Raw genomic sequence first — 23,011 nt, 5'->3', positions numbered from 1 at the left:
GGGATTACTGTACAGTAGAGTACAGCTGTATTTCATGTTGTTTTTGCTATTCATGTCTTTATGTTTGCAAATGTACATACACATGTGATTCAGATGCACTACAATACATAAAACATCATCATTATTATTGAATATTAGATCACTTGTATGGGTCTTGGGTTCCTTATACATGAGTCCAGGAACGCATCCCTATTTTTCCCATTAAACCTTAATTTCGCTTTACGATATTTCGGTTTACGATTGCCTTTCTAGGAACGCATACCATTTGTAAAACGAGGGAGACCTGTATAGGTGGCAGAAACATGCACCTAATGCGCCCATTCTCAGCCAACTCCTTGTCGCACGGCTGGGCAGGTGCATTGTCGAGGAGAGGGAGGGCATTTACCTGGTCGCATGGGATTCCCAGTTTCTCGGTCTGGTAATGTATGACCTCATTGACGAAATGGCGGTGGAACCAGTCTTTGAAGATCTGGGCTGTGAACCATGCCTTCAAGGAATGGTACCAGATGACAAGAAGGACATCCATCACCCCACAAAGACACCGAGGCTGCTTTGCACAGCCAACAATAACGGGCTTGAGCCGGTGCATGCTGTTAGCATTGGCACAACGCAAAGCAGATATCCGTTCCTTGGAGAGCTTGCGGCAAGGTACATGCTTCTCCGCGTCCTCGGCTAGAGTGTTCGTAGGCAAAGAGCAATAGAATAAGCCAGTTTCGTCAGCGTTGTAGACTTGACCATGAGTTAGGCCCTCCCTGTCAATCAAGCGCTTCACCTTCTGGCGAAACTCGTCTACTCCATCCTCGTTGGCGTCCAAAGCTTCGCCATGAGACTTACGGTTGGTAAGGCCATGTTGTAACTTGAATGCAAAGAGCCAACCTTCGGATGCCTTGAAGTCTATGGCGTCGTGAAGCCTTGTGAACTCCTCAGCAGCAGCCTTCAGCTACGTGCCACGCACCATCACACCAGCAGCACGTTGCTGTCGATACCAAATCAACGTAGAGCTGTCGACTTCTGCATACTTGGGAGTATACATCACCTTCCTCTCCACGTTGCGTTTGCTTTTTGACGAGAAGTCAGCCGTGTACTGCAGGAGTTTGTCGCGGGATCTCTTGATATCAAAGAAAGTAGACCCGGCCAGGTTGAATTCACGGAGGATACTTGAGGTAGACCATCCCGCATGCACTTTCTCCAATATCTCCCTCTTCTTCTCCAGAGTCAAAACCACTCTCTTCCTCTTCTTAGGCAGCAGGGCCATCATCACACACACGAAGGAGAGGCATGAGAGCAGAAGGAGAGCCTGCAGCAGGTAAGGGACCACCACAAAAGCGAGCACGTGGGCAGCCATGACGACGAACGTGCACACAAAACAAAAGACAGGCGGTAAGTGGGGAGGATGCAGGGGCACTCTAGCGGACGTCGGCGGAACAACGCACCAGAACACAGCTGGCCCACGCCATGCGCACCAACTTCAAATTACGGGCGGGAAAAAGTCGGATTTTTTTCGAATTTTTTGCGGTTTTTGGCCCATTTTGGGAATATCGGATCCCGGGACAAAAATGTCCGGTTATTGGGGATGTCCGGAAAATGGGCGTCCGGATACTGGAGGGATTTCTATATAATTATATAGATACATACACACACACACACATATATATATATATATATATATATATATATACAGGTAAGCCCTTAATTCACGCGAACTTTTTTCACACGATTTCGGTTATCCACGAATTTTTCGTACAATAATTAAAACATAAAATTATAGTATTCAAATAAATAATTTTAATATACAAGAGAAATAAATAAAATATTAAAATGCCTACCTGCTGCCCGTGTGCATACATATGTGTGTGTGTGTGTATGTGTGTGTGGGAGGTCGGTCTACCTACCACCCACCACAGTCAGTTTGAATCCGACGGTCGAACCATGCATGACTGGTCAATCGTTATTTGTGGCTTATTTTTCTGCCTTCCAGTGATTGCTTGCCTTGTCTGCCAACATGGGGCCTAAGCATAGTGCTAGTGATGCATGTGGTAACACACCAAAACGGACTAGTAAAGTGATGTTGCTGACAGAGAAAGTTAAAGTGTTGGACAAACTTCAGGGAGGAATGTCGGCGACAATCCTCCGTCAGGACAATTCCCCGTCATTTATTTACATACCAGTTTATTTAGCAAGTACAGTACATTAGTTTTTTACTTATATGAGTTATAAAATCCCCCTGAAAATTAGTTATTAAAGTATTAATTAATCAATAATAAGTATATTAATAGAATGATGGGGAATTGTCCATGTTTTGACGGTGAATTGACTTGATGGTGAAATGTCTCAGAACCGTATGTTTGGGGTGAGTCAACTGTTCATACAATAAAGAAGGAGAACAGCATATGGGAGACAGTGAGGGCTAGCGCACCAGACTGCTAAAGTGTCTCCACCTAGCCTGTGAATTGTCTTGGAACCTGTGAATTGTCTTGGAACTGCATGTTTGGGGTGAATGAGTCAACTGTTCTAACAATAAAGAAGGCAGAATGTAGCATATGGGAGGCAGTGAGGGCTTGTGCACCAGGCTGCTGAAGTGTCTCCACCTACGCCTGTGCTTGTCAGGTTTCAGTGTTAAATTTCTTAAATTTTTGTTGTTTTTCATATTTTATGCTAGTTTATAAGGTGTATGTAGTGCATAAACAGTATTATTCAGATGTAATATACTTAATAGACATGCGTAATTATGTGCACACAAGGGCAGAACATATACGCGAATTTACCACAAACGCGAAGGGTCTGGGAACCTAACCCTCGCGTGAATTAAGGGCTTACATATATATATATATATATATATATATATATATATATACATATATATATATATGTATGTATATATATATGTATATACAGTCAATCCTCGTAAATCGCGTGTTCAAAAATCACGGACTGATAAATCACGGCTAGTGGCTGTCAGACTGCCGGCACCCTTAAATTGCTGTTAAGCCACGAAAATCGCGGACCTAGGCACCCAAGTGGGCCTTTTCCGAGGAGAATCGTAATCCACGGCATTGAAATTGAAAATCACGATCCAACAACCAATCACCACACATCCCTGGTGGCAAGTGGGGAAGGCGGTGCCTGAATTAGTAGAGAGGCGTTCTGCAGTCCTAATGGACCCAGGATCGAATCCCGGCTGGGGCGGGGAACAGTTTAAGGATTTGAATTTCCTAAAAAGCAGACTTTCCTGATCTACCAGATGACCCACCGACATGTTGTAAAAGTACCCCCGCTAATACCAGAACACCAGTCCTGTATGAGACAGCCCTAGCATGTATTGAATATGGACGGTGAGTGTTAGCGCCGAAGTGGTGACATGTTGAGGTGTAGGAGGACTACTGGGCCTTAGGATAGGTGACTGCCCCCAAGAAATAGGCTCTGAGCCTTTGCCCAGAGTCGGACACAATTAAAAAAAAAAAAAAAAAAAAAAAAAAAAAAAAAAACTAAGGCCGCCACATTGTTGTTGTTCTTCCCGCCAGTCCGCACACTACAGACCATCACCATGGAGTACGAAAGCTACCTGCCTATTTTTGTGCACCCCCCCCCCCCGCCTCCTACCTTCCATGGCTCCTCCCAAACCCCCAATGAAGCGCTCTAAGCAACATGGTGTCAAGAAGCTGCCGCCGTTGTCGTACAGTCAACGTTTGGAGCTCATTCGTCGTGTTGAGAAGGGAGAGAAATATTCAAGGCTGGCGAAAGAGTTAGGGAAGAACGAGTCGACCATAAGGACGATCTACAAAAACAGGAAGGAAATGAAAAAGTGAATCAAAGCTTACGGGACTGGGCTCATTGACGGCCAGGTACGGTGCAGAGATGAGGCAGTAATTTGGTCAGAAATATGTCTGGAGTTGTTCGTCCTGAAGCAGGCAAGGAAGAATATTCCAGTCGACGGCTCAGTCATCAGGGAGAAGGTCAATAGTTTTCACAAACTGGCAAGTCAACGGCTCGGTATCAACCCCACTAAGCCCTTCCATGCTAGCCATGGGTGGTTGGCTAACTTTCTGACAAGGAAGCGCCTGAAAAACATGCACACGACTGGATAGAGAACGTCTGCTGACGTGGCCGCAGCAGAGGACTTTTCAAATCGTCCTCCAGGCAGTTTTGGAGGAGGGGGGTTATACAGCAGAAACTGTTTTCAACATGGACGAGACTGGGCTCCAGTTGAAAAAGCTGCCTAGGACCACATACATCCCACGTCAACACTGAAAGGCCCGGGGAAGGAAGCTCGACAAGGGGCGCTACACAGTCATATTTTGTATCAATGCCAAGCAAACATTCAAGATGAAGCCTTTTGTAACTAATAAGACAAGAAAACCCCGCACCTTCCGCAACCTCGAAGACATGGATCAGTCAGGGGTGTATTGGCATTAGCAGGCTAAGGCATGGGCTACAACAGGCTTAGTTGTGGACTGGTCTGACAGATTTGTTGAGGATGCAAAGGCCCATTGCAAGCGTGTTAAAGTGCCATTCAGAGTGTTGCTGCTCATGGACAATGCCCCTGCTCACCCACAAGCCCTAATCTCATGTCACCCCAGCGTCAAAGTTATGTTCTTCCCACCCAACACCACCTCTCTTCTCCAGCCACTTGACCAGGAGATAATAGTGAATACGAAGCTGTTTTACACCCAGTTATTTTATCGCCAGTTAACCTCAGTTGTCATCGACGATGCACTGGAGCAGCAGCTGCTGAGAGAGATCACGGCAGACAGCAGCGACAGTGAGACAGAGGTGGGTGTTGTTGAGCCTGATCCCGGAGAAAGTCGGGAGGTGTTGTCTGTGTACCAGTTCTGGAGGAAATTTAACATCAAGGATTCTATCGATGCACTACCAGAGGCTTGGGGCAAGCTTAATGTTGCAACGATTGCACATGCCTGGCGCTTTCTCCTGCCTAACCTCACGAGTGACGACGCGCCAACTCAGAGTGTAGAGGACAACGTACAGGCTGTTGTGCAACTGGCTCGGAATCTGCCAGGCTGTGGTGAAGCGTCAGCTAGTGACATAATGGATGTGATTACTGAGAAGGTTGATGATGCTGAGGCTGTCGTGGAAGCTGTTATACAAGACGACGAGCACTTGGAAAGGCAGACTAACCGTGAAGTGAGTGAAGTGAATGAGCAGGAACGCGGCGAGCCTTCTATGAAGGAGCTCAGTGATTTGCTTGTTTACGTAGACTTGGCCAAGGAGATTGTGAAATCCATTGAACGTGATGAGGAAAGGTGTAGTGAGAGTATTGGTTACCTAGAAAAAGTTGTGTATTTTTACAAGGAATTGCATAATCGCAGAGTTAATGAGAAACATCAGGAACTCATCACCCACTATTTTGCCTGGGTAAGGGCAGGAGCTGAGCCTGAACAACAGCCTGGCCCTTCACACACTGAGGACGTGGATGACGTAGCATCTGTCATCTCTGGGGCAGACTTTGAGGGCTTCCTGAGGGAGGCAGAGGAGCTGGAGAAGGGAGAACAGCATGAGGGAGCACCCCCACCTCATGCTGAGAGGTTCTAAGTTCTTCCCAACACCACCCCACTCCATTCACTTAAGCAATATCGTCATATTGTCATAGAATTAAGGTGAGATCCCTTAACATGGCTTATTTCTATTTAATACATGCACTGGATACAGTAGAACCTCTTTGGTCCGGACGTCTTTAATCCGGATTTCTGTTAATTCGGACAAAATTTAAAAATAATAGGCTCCAAAAATATGATGAAAGTAATTCTATAGTCATTTTCAGTATCGGCGCGGAAAGCGATCATCATTCATATAGTCTCGGATCACGCTAGGTCGCAACATAGGCGCCTGTTTAACCCCTACACCGCGGGCATGTTTACCAATGTTTTGCGTGTGCCGCGGGGTTATTCAGGCTCCGACAGACTCTCAAAAAATATTTGCCAAAAATCAGTTATTAGTCCTAGAATATTAAAATTACATAAGCTTATGGCACATACCTTCAGCTTTCTCCTGGAATGTTTGTTGAGCCTTCGTCGGTTACCATAGGACTTGTGGAGACCTCTGAAGTTGGGTAACGAAGTCTCCACTTTACACTTCCCGACAACCCGTAATATGATTACCACAGCCAGATATTAACACTATAAACACTACTCTATGATTTTCAAGTAGTTTGGGATCCATACTCCAAAAAAAAAAACACCGTGAAAGCAATGAAAATTACGAGCGCGTCTGACCGTAGCACTTGCGCTAGTTCGCTCTTTGTACTCTGTCATTTATTATTCATAAAACCCCTCACACTTTATATTTCTATTACTATATAATACTCATATATATCTACAGTCTTTATCTATAAGTATCCTTCAGTAGTATTAGTTTATTGTCACTGTAGGGATTCAATTTCTTTCAGTAAAATACGTAGCATTCACTTTCTCGTCCTGTATACTAGCATTGAGAGTGAATGTCACTTTCAATTTCACTCTCATAACTCATAGTATTCAGACATGCTAGAGTGAAACTTTCACTTTCATTACTCCTAGGGTATATACTCGTATTCTTATAATACAGGTAACTCGCACGGAACACGAGGGTTTCGTTCCTAACGTGCCGTGTTAGGTGCGAAATCGCGTATATTTAAACTACTCCGTATTTTGCTCCCTAGACCCCCCAAATGTGTTGTTTTGCTGTTATCTGTCACTAGAAAGCACTTTAAGTGGTTAGAAGGTTTATTTAATGTTATAACTCACAAATACAGTACTCCTGAGCAAAACTTCAACACACAAATACAGTAATCCCGCATTTTTTGCGGATTTTTTGTCTACGGTTTTGCCCTCTCGCGGATTTTCTTAGCATTAATAAGTTCAACTAAAATATCCTTGAATATACAGAAAAAAAAAAAAATTGAAATTCCTGCAACTTCCAATTGTAGCGCGGTAAACTCACGCCACCCTCTGTCCCTTTCCCATGGCCCCTCTGCCAGTGTTACCATATCTAGCATAATTTTATTCTTTTAGCATAATTTTGATAAAATTTTCGAGTCTGGAATATTTTTTAGCATATTAGAAGTTTTAGCATCATTCTAGTATAATTTAGAATGGAATGGAATATTTTTGGAATAATTTTATAAAAGCTACAAATCAGAGAGAGAGAGAGAGAGAGAGAGAGACGAATAAGGTAAGAAGATGTAAGGTTTGAATAGTTGGTTACTTTCAGTTTGGGCTTGGTTGGGTTGGATTAGGTTGGGTTGGATTAGGTTGGGTTGGATTAGGTTAGGTTAGGTTTTAGGTTAGGTTAGGTTTTAGGTTAGGTTCGGTTAGGTTTGGTTAGGATAAGTTTGAGCTTTGTATTTTACCCATGAAACCTAGGTTTTTCCGATGGATTTTGGTATGATTCATTCGATTTTCAGCTTCATTTCAGTCGGAAATGACCATTTTCTGTGTTTCCCCCCCTCCCTATAACCCCCGATTCCCCAAAGCTCCCCCATTGTTGCAGGGGGATGGGGGGGGGGTCATCTCAAAATCTGGTTATTTCCGACGGAAATGATGCTCAAAATCGAATGAATCACATCAAAATCCATCAGAAAAACGTAAGTTTCGTGGGAAAAAGCAGTATGGGCAGAAAACCGATATTTACCCTCTTACTGTATGTAGGTTCATTTTAATATTTTCATAGTAAACAGTACATAATTAATATGTAGCATGAATATGTATAGAATTTTATTATTTAGCTTCAAGTTAGCATAATTCATTTTTTACTTGGAACAAATTTGCTCAATCTAGCATAATTTTTTCACTGCCCTAGCATAATTTCGTTGTTTGGATATGGCAACACTGCTCTCTGCCCCACATTCTTCAGTCAACGCCTGACTGCCTCACGTGTTTGGTGTTCTTGTAACTGCACTATGATACGAGCCTCTTGCCTCCCACTTGCTTTCCACATGGCCCCAGGACGTAAGCCAGCCTCACCAAAGGCTAATAATACAATTAGTAAACACTCCAAAGTGACAAAACGATCAAGAAAAGTTATGACAGCAGAGAAAATTGTGTTACTGGACAAGCTAAGAAGCGACCGTACGAGTGTTTGCTATCACCAGTTAATGCATCTTTTCATTTTGTACTGTTTTGTGAATAAATGTGTAGATAATTGTGTATTACAGTACGGTGTTTACGTTTTTCCTTCATAATGGAGTATGTGCTTTCAATCTTGTAAGAAGGTATTTCGGGATGAGTATGGAGGTTTCGGGACAATTCGCAGTCACAACAAACACAAGATAATTCGCCTTCATTAATGAAGATAGCTATGGGTGACGCTAGAATATAATTCAAAGGCAACTACAGCGAGGAAGAAACAAGTTAATTATTGACTAAAGGTGCAACTAGTAAATAATATCCAGAACCTACGCTACTGAACATAGACTTTGCTGGATCCCGGATCCCCCTGAAATATAGTTATTAAAGTATTGATTAATTAATAATAAGTATATTTATAAAAGTATTGATTAGTATATTTATAAAATGGCGGGGAATCGTCCAGGGTGAGAATTGTTCTGAAGGGGAATCGTCCATGTTTTGACGGGGAATTGTCTGACGGCGAATTGTCTCGCAATCAGTATGGACATGGACTGTGTGATGGGCAGCATGGTGGATACAAGTGCAAGATTCAATTGTTAATAGAGTATTCGCGGATTTAAATTTTCGCGGGGGTTACAAGAACGTAACTACCGCGAAACATGCGGGATTACTGTACTGTACGTAAACACAAGGAAACATTCCGACGCCGATCATAGGTAATAAATTAGGTTAACTGGTACCAGTGCTTTAACTTACAAGTACATACCAGAACAGTACATATTTAACTTAGAAATGCAGTACTGTGATATCGAATGATTTCAGTACATAATCTGTTAGGAATGGCTGGAAAAAAAAAATGTTATGAATACATTTTCACCTTTTTGATATATGTTTATGGTAGTTTCGAGTTATTTTTTACGTTATCGTTGTGCCCATGCTTGGAAAAGGGAGCGAAAGAGTTGAATCTTCAGTCCTAAATGAGAAAACTGCACGTCCTCCAAGGCTAGACTCTGCCACGGGAGAATAAAGTGGAGGGTCAGTCCGATTAGCAATAAGGAAGTTGTGTCACAACTTCCAGCTCCCACACCATGAGAATGGCTAAAAATAGAATCGTAATGCAGTTTCAGAACTAACATTAAGTCTAATTATTACGAATACAGATACAAAGCAGAAATAAATACGTTTACAGACAGGGAAAACGTATTTCTTCCGTCATAACATGTTCATCTTTCTCAATCATTTTACGTTCATCTTTATCATTTTACCTTGTTATTTTCGCAATATATATTGCTGTCTCGTAAACAGGGTGGTTGTTTGTGTTTTGCAAGGGAGGAAAAAGGTTGTATTTTCTGTCTGGGTCGAGATAATGGGTGTAACTATGTGTGGTTAGGCATGGCCACGAGCGAAAAAATCGTACATCCACTCATCACGATAGCCGGTGGTGAACTGACAGATGATACATGAGACGATGAAGCCAAGGTCATGTCCCAGATTTTCGTTCACTTCCCGAAAGTTTTCACAGTTTTCTACAAGTTGCAAACCATTACAGCAAACCTGAGCAAATAGGTAAAGATACCAAGACAAAAATGTATTTTTCTCTTATTATAAGTCTTAACGAACAAACAAAAAAAAAGGCAATATTCCGACGCCGATCATGGGTAATCATATAAATCAGGTTAACTGGTTACAAGGCTGTATGTAATGCTTTAATTGCCTACAAGTACATACCAGAACAGTAAATATTTAACTTGCAAATACAGTACTGTAGAAAAGCAGTACAGTAAGAGTTTAACGAACAAACAAAAAAGGCAATATTCCGACGCCGATCATGGGTAATCATATAATTCGGGTTATCTGGTTACAAGGCTTTATTTAATGCTTTAACTTTATTTAAGTGCTTACAAGTACAGTACATATGAGAACAGTAAATATTTAACTTACAAATACTGAACAGCACTGTGGAAAAAACGAACAAATAAAAAAGGCAATATTCTGACGCCTATCAGGTAAACTGGTTATAAGACTTTATTTCTTGCTTTAACGTTATTTAATAGTACTTTAAGTTGCACATAAACTTACCAGAACAGTACAGTACTGTAAATAATTAACTTACAAATACTGTGCTACTGTACTCGGGAATGTCTCACTCGCTGAATAATTTCCCGCCTAGATCGTCACGTAATCAAAACAAACCGCGCGCTGCGGTGACGTTCGAGGATTTGATCTTTCAAAGGCCTCTCCTGCGTTAATTTGTAGTTTTCATAACGGTTTTTTAATCTTACGTTGTCTTATATGTATCCCAGCCCTTACCGTGTATAATTGCGAGCGCGTTCCGTGAGATCGTGTTCCGTGCGAGTTACCTGTACTACTCATTTACATTTCTATTTACGTTCTCTATTTTATTTACGTTATTTACATTTTTATTTTATTTACACTGTGTTATGCACTGTCACTTGAAGTAACTTATAAAACTATTTTCCACTGTTCACGTATATTTACATTCATTACTTTCACTTGCTGTTTACACATTATTTACAATTCCACTTGCACTGTTTTACTCAATAGAAAGATCGTAGTCACTCTTTTATCAATTGTCAGCCCTTTACCTCTTTCCACACGAGGTTTAGTAGGGGGTAAAGGTCACAGGGCCCTTTGCATGGGGGTGAAAAGTCCCTGAAGTTAGCAAGAGCGAACAGACGTACCCCCACACTGGAAGATGAGAGTGAACTGATAAGGGTGGTGGCCTACCTAGGGAAATCAGTACTGCCAACGTTTAGCCTCTTGAAACAGCTATATATAGCAGTGAAATGATTGGCAGGAAATCTAGACAATACATTATAAATTAGGTAGTTCCAGGTGAATGTAAATATCACTTAGGCTTCTCCCTTCCCTCCATATATGTATATGTATTACGAAAACAGATTATACGGCATATTTCAATAAACAGCAAAAATTAGCGAACGAGTGTACGTGAGGTGTTGTCAGGTGATAATTAGCCAATTCCAGGTGTATGGCACTCTCACTTACCTTATTTTTCTTGTATATATTATTTGGTATAAGAATAGGGCATAGGGCTTATTTCAATGGACGAAATCAGTGAAAAATTCCAGGGAAGATTTACTTAGCGTAGCACAGCCAGGCAGGCGAGAGGATAGGGTAATGGAGGGGGGGTAGGGAGGGGAGTCAAGAATGGGGAGAAATGGCTAAACTGTCAACAATGGATGGGAGTACAGATGAGATTAGGAGTGCTGACTAGTGTTGGACATTGGCAGTACTGATAGATGATACAAGCCCCCACTTGGAAGCCCGGATGAATTCAAAATAACACAGAATCACAAAAGTGACGCCCCGCGGTATGATCCCTTGCTCCCAAGCGTCACGAAAGTGACGCCCCGCGGTTAAGGGGTTAAACACACGCTAGCAATCATTCCATCAACTAGTTCACCAACCATTTATATTTTTACACTGTATTTCAAAAGTTAATCCTCCTTACCATGCCCCTTAATGCAAGTGTAGCTTCTGCAATGAATAAAGGTGTTAAAAGGAGGAGTTTGCTTACACAAAAATGGGTCAGAATATTCTGCAGTGTTTAATGATTACTGTAGGTTATTTTTTGTACTTAAATGTGTTTTACTTGTACATCAAACATTAGCTTCTTGCCCATATGGGCATTATCAATATGCCAAAGATGACAATGTATTTTTTGCCTACATAAGTTTTATTTTTATTCCAAATATTACAGTTAATTAATTCTATCTATCTATCTACTGCCAGACACATAAATCCCGTTTGGGGTGGCCACAAACAAATCGCCTCCAAGTCGCCCTGTCCCCCGCCGTTTCACTCCCCTGCTCCCAACTCACACCCCCCTCTCTCATATACCTCTCCACCCCATCCCTCCATCTCATCCTCGGCCTCCCCCTCCCTCTAAGAAAACAATGCATAGACAACAAAAACACAAAAACCCTACCTATATGCACAGTACCCCTCCTACTTTTAGTATATGTTCTCTGGTCTTTCTGCCATATTTAGACATCAAAACACACAAAGGAATATCCAAAATAATGCTAAACACAAAGAAAACGATGCATAGAAAATATAAAAAAACAAAAAATCCTACCTAAATGTACAGAACCCTTCCTAATTTCGGCAGTGTACTTCGGTCTTTCAACTGTATTTAGACATCAACACACACATGAGAATATCCAATGTAATGATAGACACTAAGAAAACAATGCATACACAAAAAAAATTCCACAAATACCCTACCTATTATGCAAAGTACACCTCATAATTGAGGTAGTCTTCTTTAGTCTTTTGGCTATGTAGACATCAAAACACATATGGGAATATCCAATGTAAAGCTAAACACTAAGAAATCAATGCACAAACAACAAAATTTCACACACACACACACACACACACACACACACACACACACACACACACACAAAATCACTGAAGACAGTTGCAAAAACAGTTAAGTTTCTGGGACACAAAAGTTATGGCTGCTTCTGAGCCCCCCCCCCCCAAATCCATGGCCAAATTTGTCACCATAAATCGGTTATATTGGCACTCCAATCGGATTGAGCTGGTGAAGGTTTATATCCAAGGGATGGTTGGGGTTATTGCTCACATAATGCCACTCAGGGATGAGTGAGGCTGGTCACTCTTATCTTAAATGTCAGGACCAACTTGTCTAGCCCCAGGCTTCTACACTCCGCATGGGGCAACGTAGGATTGGATGATGGATGGATGGATGGATGGTATAAATTGTATACCATCATCTTCACTGATGTTTATATTATAAGGTATGCTAATAAAAATACTGTACTGTACACAAAAGTGATAAATAAAAACACAGAAATGCAGTGAAAATATAATCTCATCAAAAGTGAAAAATGCCTTCAAATAACTTCCTAACATCCTAGTGCAAAATTTTGTCTGCACCATGCAAGAGCAAAGCATATGTTAAGAAGCACATTTTCATGAACTTTCTTGTGGTGTTCTCAGAATTTTGATAGACCAACAGTCCATCCATCCAGCCATCACCCAATCCTACGTTGCCCCATGAGGAGCGTAGGAGCCCGGGGCTAGGCAAGTTGGTTCTGACATTTAAGATGAGAGTGACCAGCCTCACTCATCCCTGAGTGGCATTACGTGGGCAATAACCCCAGCCACCCCTTGGATAAAAACCTTCATCGGCTCAATCTGATTGTAGCGCCGTAATTACCCACTAAACCACCTGGCGCTATAATTTGGTTATACAGTCATCCCTTAACATACGTGTTTTTAACATACACGGATTTAAATATCCGCAGGTGGATATAACAAACGGTTTTAAATATCTGCAGGTGGATACAGTACTGGGGCCAGATTTACTAATGCATTTTATCTCGTTGAACTCTCCTAACTCTGTAAATGTAACATTATCCCAAGAACAGTTCATGGCTGTTTTAGTGATGGCATTATCCAATGAATCAAACATAACACTCTTCCTTTTGGCCACTTCATTTATTAATGCCATTAATTCATCAGGGGAAAAGTTAGGACAGGCTGGCTGGAAGTATTCCTTTCTTTCATGTACCCTCGATGAGCTGCTCTAAACCGGTTTGCTGCCCTACCCCCTCTTCCTCTCTCTCTCGTCCCCCTCGATGAGCTGGTCTAAACCGGTTTCCTGCCCCCCCCCCCTCTTCCCCCTCGATGAGCTGGTCTAAACTGGTTTGCTGCTCTCTTCCCCCCCCCCCTCTGGTAAATAATAAGATGCAATACACACCCAAGTTGAACTGAAATCATAAGTGAGTGGCTGAAAGTGTTAGCTTTCCGCATGGGGCAACGTAGGACTGGATGATGGATGGATGGATGGATGGTATAAATTGTATACCATCATCTTCACTGGTGTTTATATTATAGGGTAAGCTAATAAAAATACACAAAACTGATAAGTAAAAACACAGAAATGCGGTAAAAATATGATCTCATCAAGAGTGAAAAATACCTTCAAATAACTTCCCAACATCCTAGTGCAAAATTTTGTCTGCACCGTGCAAGAGCTAGGCATATGTCTAAATGCAGATTTTCATGAGCTTTCTTGTGGTGTTCTCAGAATTCTGATACAACAAATATTCCATTCATCCAGCCATCATCCAATCCTACGTTGCTCCATGGGGAGCGTAGGGGCCCAGGGCTAGGCAAGTTGGTCCTGACATTTAAGATGAGAGTGACCAGCCTTACTTATCCCTGAGTGGCATTACATGAGTAATAACCCCAACCACCCCTTGGATATAAACCTCCACCGGCTCAATTTGACTGGAGTGCCACAATTACCCACTAAACCACCTGGTGCCATAATTTGGTTATACAATCATCCCTTAATATCCGTGTTTTTAACATACACGGTTTTAAATATCCTCGGGTGAATATAACATAAACGGTTTTAAATATCTGCAGGTGGATACGGTACCGAAGCCAGATTCACTAAAGCATTTTATTTCGTTGAACTCTGCTGACACTGTTCACTGCAAATGTAACATTATCTCTGGCACAGTTCATGGCTGTTTTAGTGATGGCATTATCCAGTGAATCAAATATAGTACTCTTCCTTTTGGCCACTTCATTTATTAATGTCATTAATTCATCAGGGGAAAAGTTAGGACAGGCTGGCTGGAAGTATTCCTTTCTTTCATGTACCCTCAATGAGCTGGTCTAAACCGGTTTGCTGCCCTCTCCTCCCTGCTCCCCTCTCTCACTCTCTCATCCCCTTCGATGAGCTGATCTAAACCGGTTTGCTGCCCTCCCCCCCCCCACTCTCTCTCTGGTAAACAATACGAAGCAAATACACACCCAAATCGCACAAGAGTGGCTGAAAGTGTTATTTTATATTATACTGTATTGTGAATTACTGTGATAAAATACAGGTGATTTAGTGACACTTTTGCGATAATCAGAGAAGTCATGATGCTAAGCACATTAGTTATTAATCATTTTAGCAGTTGCAAATTGTGCAGCTATACTATGAAATGACTCATGACATTATATCAATAAGCTTTATAAATGTAAGTGGTAAAAAAAGTCATTCATGACGTTTGGTAAAGTTTGTAATGATTTTCCTCACATCGTTACTGTTTCGCTGAAGTCTAACGTAAACACTGCAATATCGTAACAAAATCATAGGAGACTGGCAAGAAGTATTTTATTTTTATCCATCAATCCATCATCCAATCCTACATTGCCCCATGAGGAGCATAGAAGCCTGGAGCTAGGCAAATTGGTCCTGACATTTAAGATGAGAGTGACCAGACTCACTCATCCCTGAGTGGCAATACTTGAGCAATCAACGCCAACCACCCCTTGGATATAAACCTTCACTGGCTCAATCCGATTGGAGAGCAATTATTACCCGCTAAACCACCAGGCGTCAAAATTTGGTTATATGGTTACCACCCAGCGTAATAAATGGTTTCCTGGTGTACAGGAAACCATTTGGCTTGTCACTCAGTGTAGAGTCACCCACAGGCAGAAGGAAGAGGAAAGAAAGAAGGAAAGAAAGACAGAAGAGGGAGTGTAAAGTTACTCATAGGCAAGACATGAAATGAATGAAGGAAAGAAAGACAGAAGAGGATGGAAGGAAAGAAGGATGGAGGAGAGGAAAGGGCAGACACCCGACAGCAGCACTACATCGAGTAAGTGGATGGTGATTATTAATGCAATTACTGTGATGAGGTAACATGGCCGTAACCTTATTTTGTATGGAAAAAATCTTGAGGTTTGGTGGAAATTTCCACCTCTCTGAGCTATTTCCTGTGCCTACGGAAATGCAGTTTGTTGCAAACGATAGTAGAAAGATTGATGTTTGTCTGACAAGAATTTTAGCTCTCAAGATTAACGATAAGTGGGTTAAAACACGAGTTGAAAACACACAATTTTTCTCCTATTTCTCCACGATGAGCACAGTCAGTACCTTGTCATCACAGCCACTGCAGCCAATGGGTTAAGGGGGGCAGCAGATATCCGCGGATTTTTAACATACGCGGGTGTCTCTGCTACCTAAACCCCGTGGATGTTAAGGGAGCACTGTATGGTTACAACCAATAGTATTCTAATATATCACCAAAAACTTTAAATACTCACTGGTGGATGGTGGTCAGCACAATGGTGGAGGAAGGACTATGGAACAGGAAGGGGAGAGAAGATAAGCCTGGGTCCTGGCAGTGGGAAGCATGGAAGATGATGGAGAGGGGATGGTTGGGGGAAAAAAGCAAGGCTGGGCAGAGGACTTTCACCATTCGGTGTGGAGGCAGATGGGCATTTTAAGTCAGCTTGTGGGTTGTGATCAGTATTACTCATGTGCTGGTGGTACGTCACCAGTGATCCTGGCTGCCGGATGGCTTTGGCCATTCGGTGGAGAGACAGATAGGCGTTTGCAGTCAGATTGTGGGTTGTGGTCAGTATTACTTGATGCTGATGGTACATTACGACTGATCCTAGCAGCCAGACAACTTTCACCATTTGGTAGGGACCCGGCTCAGCTTGTACGTTGTGGTCTATTACCCACACATGAAGGGAGAGGTCAGCAAGCCATCCAATGGACTTTTTTTACTTTATCGGCCGGCTGGCCACCAAAGCCAGAGCTTTCATGCCTGGTTACAGACAAATAAATCCAGATACGGACCTAATAAAGCCAAGGCCTAATGTCTGTATATGGAGCATGAGTGGATACCGTATGGAGCATCCGCATAATTGAGGGATTACTGTAGGAGGCCGTAGCACGGGCTGAACAGGGTAGTACTCCCGAGGGGAATGGGAATGCTGGTGATAGGGAGAGCTGGAGCTCAGGTTTCACTAGCTATCTAACCATCCCCCTTTGCTGACCTTTTCAGTGTGACAGTAACATGGAGAGTAGACCAGCATACTCTCCCAAACATTTCCTCTAACTATCTATGCACTACACCACATGCACTTTACATTTCACACAACGTATCCCACTACGTTACAGGGGTTGGCGCCAGCAAGGGCATGCGGCCAGAAAACTTTGCCCCCGCTACCTAGTGGCGGACTTCTGGGGGGAGGCGTGGCGGGGGTTCTGCCGGCATAGATCATGGGTCCAGGGCGAGATGGGGCTCGGGCCTGTGCTAGAGGGTACAGGGCATTGCGGTTCCCAGGCTGCCGCTTCCGCCCAATAGAGAGGGGCCCGAACCTGGGAGTAGCGTCCCAGGAGGCTGCCCTATCAGTGGGTGTATAATGGCGGGATAGTTGCAGTGCCAAGACGCGCTTGGAGGGTGTCCCTGCAGCTGTCCTGGCAGGGTGCCCCGAGGCCACTACCACAGCCACTGGTAAGCTGGTGGGCTAGGGGTCCCAGATCCATTGCCTGGACCTGGGATTGTGCGGTGAGTGGGACCTGTGCTGTGTCTGTCCCCATTTATTAATACTGAAGATGACAAAACAAAAAAGGTTTCAAAGCAAGCCTGAGGACAGTAAATCACCCATGGGGATGAGGGTGGGTTCATGGAATGTGGGAAGTTTGAGGGGAAGAGCAGGGGAAGTCGTTGAGGCATTCAGTAGGAGGTGGGTGGACGTGGCGTGTTTGCAGGAAGTCCGGTACAGGGGTGGATCAGCCAGAAAGATTGTTGGGAAGGACTGTTGCTATAAGTTGTTTTGGCAGGGGAGGACAGACGGATATGGAGGTGTTGGTGTGATGGTTGCGGAGAAATGGGTGGAATATGTTATGAATGTTTTGAGAGTAAGCGATAGGATATTGGTTGTGAAAATTCTGTTGGGAAGAAAGATAGCTGTGATTATATCGGCATATGCTCCACAGGCAGGATTGGATGAATCAGAGAAAGATAGATTTTGGGATGATTTAATACGTGTAGTGGGTGGTATGCGGGATGATGAGATAGTGATTTTGGGAGGGGACTTAAATGGTCATGTAGGTGAAGCAGCCCAAGGTTATGAAGGAGTGCATGGGGGATGTGCATATGGTCTAAGGAATGCAGAAGGGGAAAGGATACTCGAGTTTGGGGAGGCAACGGACATGATTGTGTGCAACACATATTTTAGGAAAAGAGACAGTAGGTTAATTACGTATGAGTCTGGGGGAAATAGCAGTCAGATAGATTATTTTCTGGTTAGGAGGGCTGATAGGAGGTTAGTGAGGGATGTTAAAGTTATAGGAAGTGAGGAGTGTGTGCAGCAGCACAAACTATTGATTTGTGATATGGTGCTTAAAGAACAAATGATGAAAAAGAGGACTTATGTACCTAGGAGGAAAATATGGAAGCTGAAAAACCAAGTAGTAAGGGATGCCTTCTATAGCGAGTTGAGGAGAGTGGTGGCTGAACAGGGAGCTGTAGACAGAGGCGTTAATGAACAGTACAGAGCCCTCAAGAACAATTTCTTGAGAGTTACTGATGTAACATGCGGCTGGACAAGAGGACCACCAAGACATAAAGTAACTTGGTGGTGGGATGAGGGTGTAGAAGCTGCAATTAAGGAGAAAAGAAGGCTTTTCCGGGAATGGAAGAAGGGTGGTAGCAAAGAGGAATATTTGGCTGCCAAGCGTAGGGCTAGGAGAGAGGTATACAGGGCAAAGTCTGAGTCACAGAGACAATTACTTGATAACCTAAATCATGGGGAAAGGAAAAATATATTTAGGGTGGCAGGTCAGGTGAAGAGGGATAATCGGGATATCATAGGTGAGCAGTGTGTGAAGAATGATGAAGGAAGGGTAGTGGTGAACAGTGAGGATATTAAAGATGCATGGAGAGAGCATTATAACCGGTTGTTGAATGAGGAGTTTGACTGGGACAGGGAAGGTTTGGAGCCAGCAGATCCAGTGTCTGGCCCTTGGCCTTTGATTGATAATGCTACTGTGAGTGAGGCAATAGGCAGGATGAGGGTGGGGAAGGCAGCAGGTGTGTCTGGGTTGACTGCCGAAATGTTGAAGGCCTCAGGCGATATAGGGGTGAGTTTAGTCACTGACCTGATAAATAGGATTATTTATGAGTGTGTTGTCCCAGATGATTGGCTGAAGAGTGTAATTGTAAATGTGTATAAAGGGAAGGGTGATGCCCTGGAAAGAGGGAATTATAGAGGTATAAAGCTTTTAGATCAGATAATGAAGGTAATGGAGAGAGTTTTAGAAGGTATGATTAGAGAAAGAGTGAATATTGATGAGATGCAGTTTGGGTTTATGCCAGGTAGGGGGACCACTGATGCCATATTCATTGTTCGACAGCTTCAGGAAAAATATATTGGTAGGAGAAGGGATCTTTATTTTGTTTTTGTTGATTTGGAAAAGGCCTTTGACAGAGTCCCTAGAGAGGTGGTGAAGTGGGCAATGAGAAAGCTTGGCTTGGAGGAGTGGCTGGTTAGGGTGGTTATGGCCATGTATGTGGGTGCTCACACCCAGGTGAGAGTGAATGGAGATTTGAGTGATGAGTTTTCCGTGAATGTTGGTGTGCATCAGGGGTCAGTCTTGAGTCCCATGTTGTTTATCATGGTACTTGAAGCCCTTTCACGTGACTTTAGAAACGGACTCCCGTGGGAGTTGTTGTATGCTGATGATTTGGTGTTGATTGCAGAGAATGAAAGGGAGGCGGAGGAAAGGTTTAGGAAGTGGAGAGATGGTATGGGGCAAAAGGGTTTAAGGGTAAATGCAGATAAAACAAAAGTGATGATATCTAGGGTTGGTGGCGGTACTGTCAAAGACGAGGGAGAGTGGCCATGTGCAGTTTGCCACAAGGGCGTGGGAAGCAATTCCATCTTGTGCGGTGTGTGTGATAAATGGGTGCACAAGAGATGTAGTGGTATCAGAGGTAGACTGCGAGATAATGCTGATTTTGTGTGTACGGCATGCCGGGGTGAGCAGGTGGAGATCGTCAGACGTGAAAGAATTGAACTTGCTGGTGAATCTCTTGAGTGTGTGGAAGAGTTTTGTTATTTAGGAGACATGTTGTGTGCTGGAGGTGGGGCTGGAGCTAGCTCTGTGGCTAGGGTGAGAAGTGGTTGGAAGAAGTTCAGGAAGCTCTTGCCTCTCCTGACATTGAGGGGGCTCTCCCTACGTGCTAAGGGGTCTTTGTATGCAGCGTGTGTTAGGAGTGTAATGCTGTATGGCAGTGAGACCTGGGCAGTGAAGGAGGAAGACATTCGCCGGCTCAGACGTACAGAAATGACAATGATTAGGTGGATGTGCAGTGCGTCCCTGCATCCAAGGCCTGGAGGGGCTGGGTTTACAATGGAAGAGTTGAGAGGTAGGATGGGACTGGATTGTATTGGTGTTGTGATGAGGAGAGGTAGATTGAGGTGGTTTGGACATGTGGAGAGGATGGGGGATGATAGTTGGGTAGGGAAGGTGAGAAGTGTTAATATTGGGGGTGGGGTTGTGAGGGGTAGACCGAGAAAGACATGGGACGAGGTCATTAAGTGTGACCTTAGGGTTAAGGGACTGAACAGGGAGGCTGCAATGGATCGTGCAGCATGGAGAGCCGCCATTAGGTGATCAAGGCCGACACATGCAAGCATGTTGGAGCCTTTAAAAACGAAAACAAAAACGAAAACACACACGTTCACAAGGAGTACTGCAAGTGATGAGTTACTACACATCAAAGTTTCTATTGATTCATCATCACCATCATCATGACCTTGTTTCCCACGCAAGGATGGGGAGAAGTAGGGTACAGAGAGCCAGAAGTAACCTGACAGAGCTAGAATAAACAACAGCATGCTCAATTAAATAGGCCACACTCTCAGTCATACACCATTCAATTCCCATGAACTCCAACTCCACCTCATCCATACCTATACACTTCAAATTACCTATCACCTACAGTAAGTCCGACAACTATTCCATCAGTCTTTTTCTCCAGTGAGAATCCCATTATTTCACATTAAATCATGGTCATTATAGTCTCATTCATTCATTCGCTTGTTTATAAATGCTCAAACATGCATGTATACATTAGCCTTGGTCATTTAAGAGCAGCTCTCCAGGCTGCTTGATCTCTAATGCCCTCTTTATTCAGTCCCTTATCCCTGAGGTCACACTTCATGACCTCATCAAAGGTCTGCTTCTCGCAACTCTACTCTCAACAATCACACCTCTCACCCTGCACACCCACCTGTCAACTTCCATCCTCTCCACATGATCCAAAACATCTCAATCTACACCTCATCACAACACTAGTGCATCCAGATCCTATCTTTCCTCTCAAGCCTTCGTTCATAATCCTAATCCCCCAGGCCTGTCATTCACAGATGCACTAATTTCACTTAATAACCACCTAATCATTCTTATCTCTGCACATTTAAGCCTACATATATCCTACTCCTTCACTACCCAAGTCTCTACCATACAGCACTACACTCTTAACACACACTGCATACAAAGATCCCTTACCACAAAAGGAGAGCTCTCTATATGTCAGAAGGAGCAACAACTTGAACTTTTTCAAACCACCTTTTGCCCTTGACATCAAGATACCTCCAGCCCTATCTTCAACACACATCACATCCCCCTGAATAACAAAATTCCTCTAAACACTCATGAGATTCTCCAGCATACTTAATGCTTTCCTGCCTATATGCCTCTGCATGCTCGCTTTCTCTCTCTCTCTCTCTCTCTCTCACACACACACACACACACACACACACACACACACACACACACACACACACACACGATGCAGAAAGCCTTGATTAAGAATTATTAATAAGGTATTTACCTCCAACACATATCATGTCCCCATAAATAACAAAACTCCTCCAAACACTCAAAGAGACTCTCCAGCTAGATTAATACTTCCTGCCCATCTGCCTCTGCCTGCTCTCCCCTACATGCCAAACATCTATCTATCTATCTATTGCCAGACGCCATAATCCCATAGGGGGTGGCCATTTGAGTTTGAGTTATTTGTTTTATGGGGAGGGGCACTAACCCTCCACCAACCCACTTGACACGTAGGGAGCATGTATGGGTTGGTAATATGGTTACCACCCAGTGTTGTAAATGGTGTCTTGGCTTACAGGAAACCATTTGGCTTGTCACTCAATGTAAAGTCACCTGTAAAGAAAAGAAAAGCAATAAGAAGTGACAGGAAAGATGGGAGAAATGGGAAGAGTGGAGGGCAGGCACAGAAAAAGAAGGATAAAGGCTAAGGAAGAAGTAGGCAGAACTACATCAAGTGAGTGGATCATACACATATAAATAAAAAAGCCTTGATTAAGAATTGTTATTGTGGTATTTAAAAAAAAAAAAAAAAATCCCCACTCTTTACTAAAGCAAAATCAACTCCAATTTGCAATGACCTCAGTTTCAGAAGTACTCTAACCTTAATGTCCTGGAGAAGGAGCGAAGGCATGGTGCGATGGGCGTACGTGTGGTAAAGCACGTCCAATGCACCAAGCTGACTCCCTACTCCTTCCCATGACTGTATTCGCTGTACAACCCCACTGGTGTATTCTGTCACCACTGCCTCCTTCACCACATGACCTGCAGAGATAAATAAGTCTGTTACTGGCAATATGTAGTTAGAGCTCACAACTTATTCTTCTAGCACAGTATATTTTTCACTGAAGTACACATCATACTGTGTACCATGCAAACAAGGCATGAGAGATCTAGAACAAGGCTATTATGATTCAATTGGGATACAATTCAAAGAAAGGACTACTCTTCCAGTTACAATCTCCTTACATCTATGCTGTATGAGATAAAGTATCAAGTTACATGCTACAGGTGTCAAGACACACCTGTTACCATATCCCTATACCAGTACACTCAGCTCACCTATAATGCACTCTTCAAAATGCCGATCAATGGCAGAATGAATATCTTCAGGCCCTCAAAGCTACTGCAATATGGCTATGGCATAATCTCTCACTGTAAAGAAGAATCTGCTGCAGCATGAGGCACATGACTGGTCCACAGCTCAAAACACACCCCAAAGCCAGTG

The 23,011-nt window shown here is 43.2% G+C and overlaps 1 protein-coding gene across 1 annotated transcript in view; it reads right to left on the bottom strand.

Moving 5' to 3' along the window:
• LOC145405103 (uncharacterized protein KIAA2013 homolog) overlaps window positions 1-23,011 on the bottom strand; it is a 458,993-nt gene that overhangs the window by 346,751 nt on the left and 89,231 nt on the right. Inside the window, exon 4 of the mRNA XM_080276618.1 lies at window positions 22,388-22,548. Within this exon, the coding sequence (XP_080132744.1) occupies window positions 22,388-22,548 (161 nt within the window). The remainder of the gene's footprint in view (window positions 1-22,387; window positions 22,549-23,011) is intronic.

Source organism: Coenobita brevimanus, chromosome 65, assembly GCF_032717465.1.
Source record: "Coenobita brevimanus isolate Jiangsu-jjx chromosome 65, ASM3271746v2, whole genome shotgun sequence".
In the NCBI taxonomy this organism is placed as follows: Eukaryota; Metazoa; Arthropoda; class Malacostraca; order Decapoda; family Coenobitidae; genus Coenobita; species Coenobita brevimanus.
This window is presented reverse-complemented; position numbering and strand designations above follow the sequence as displayed.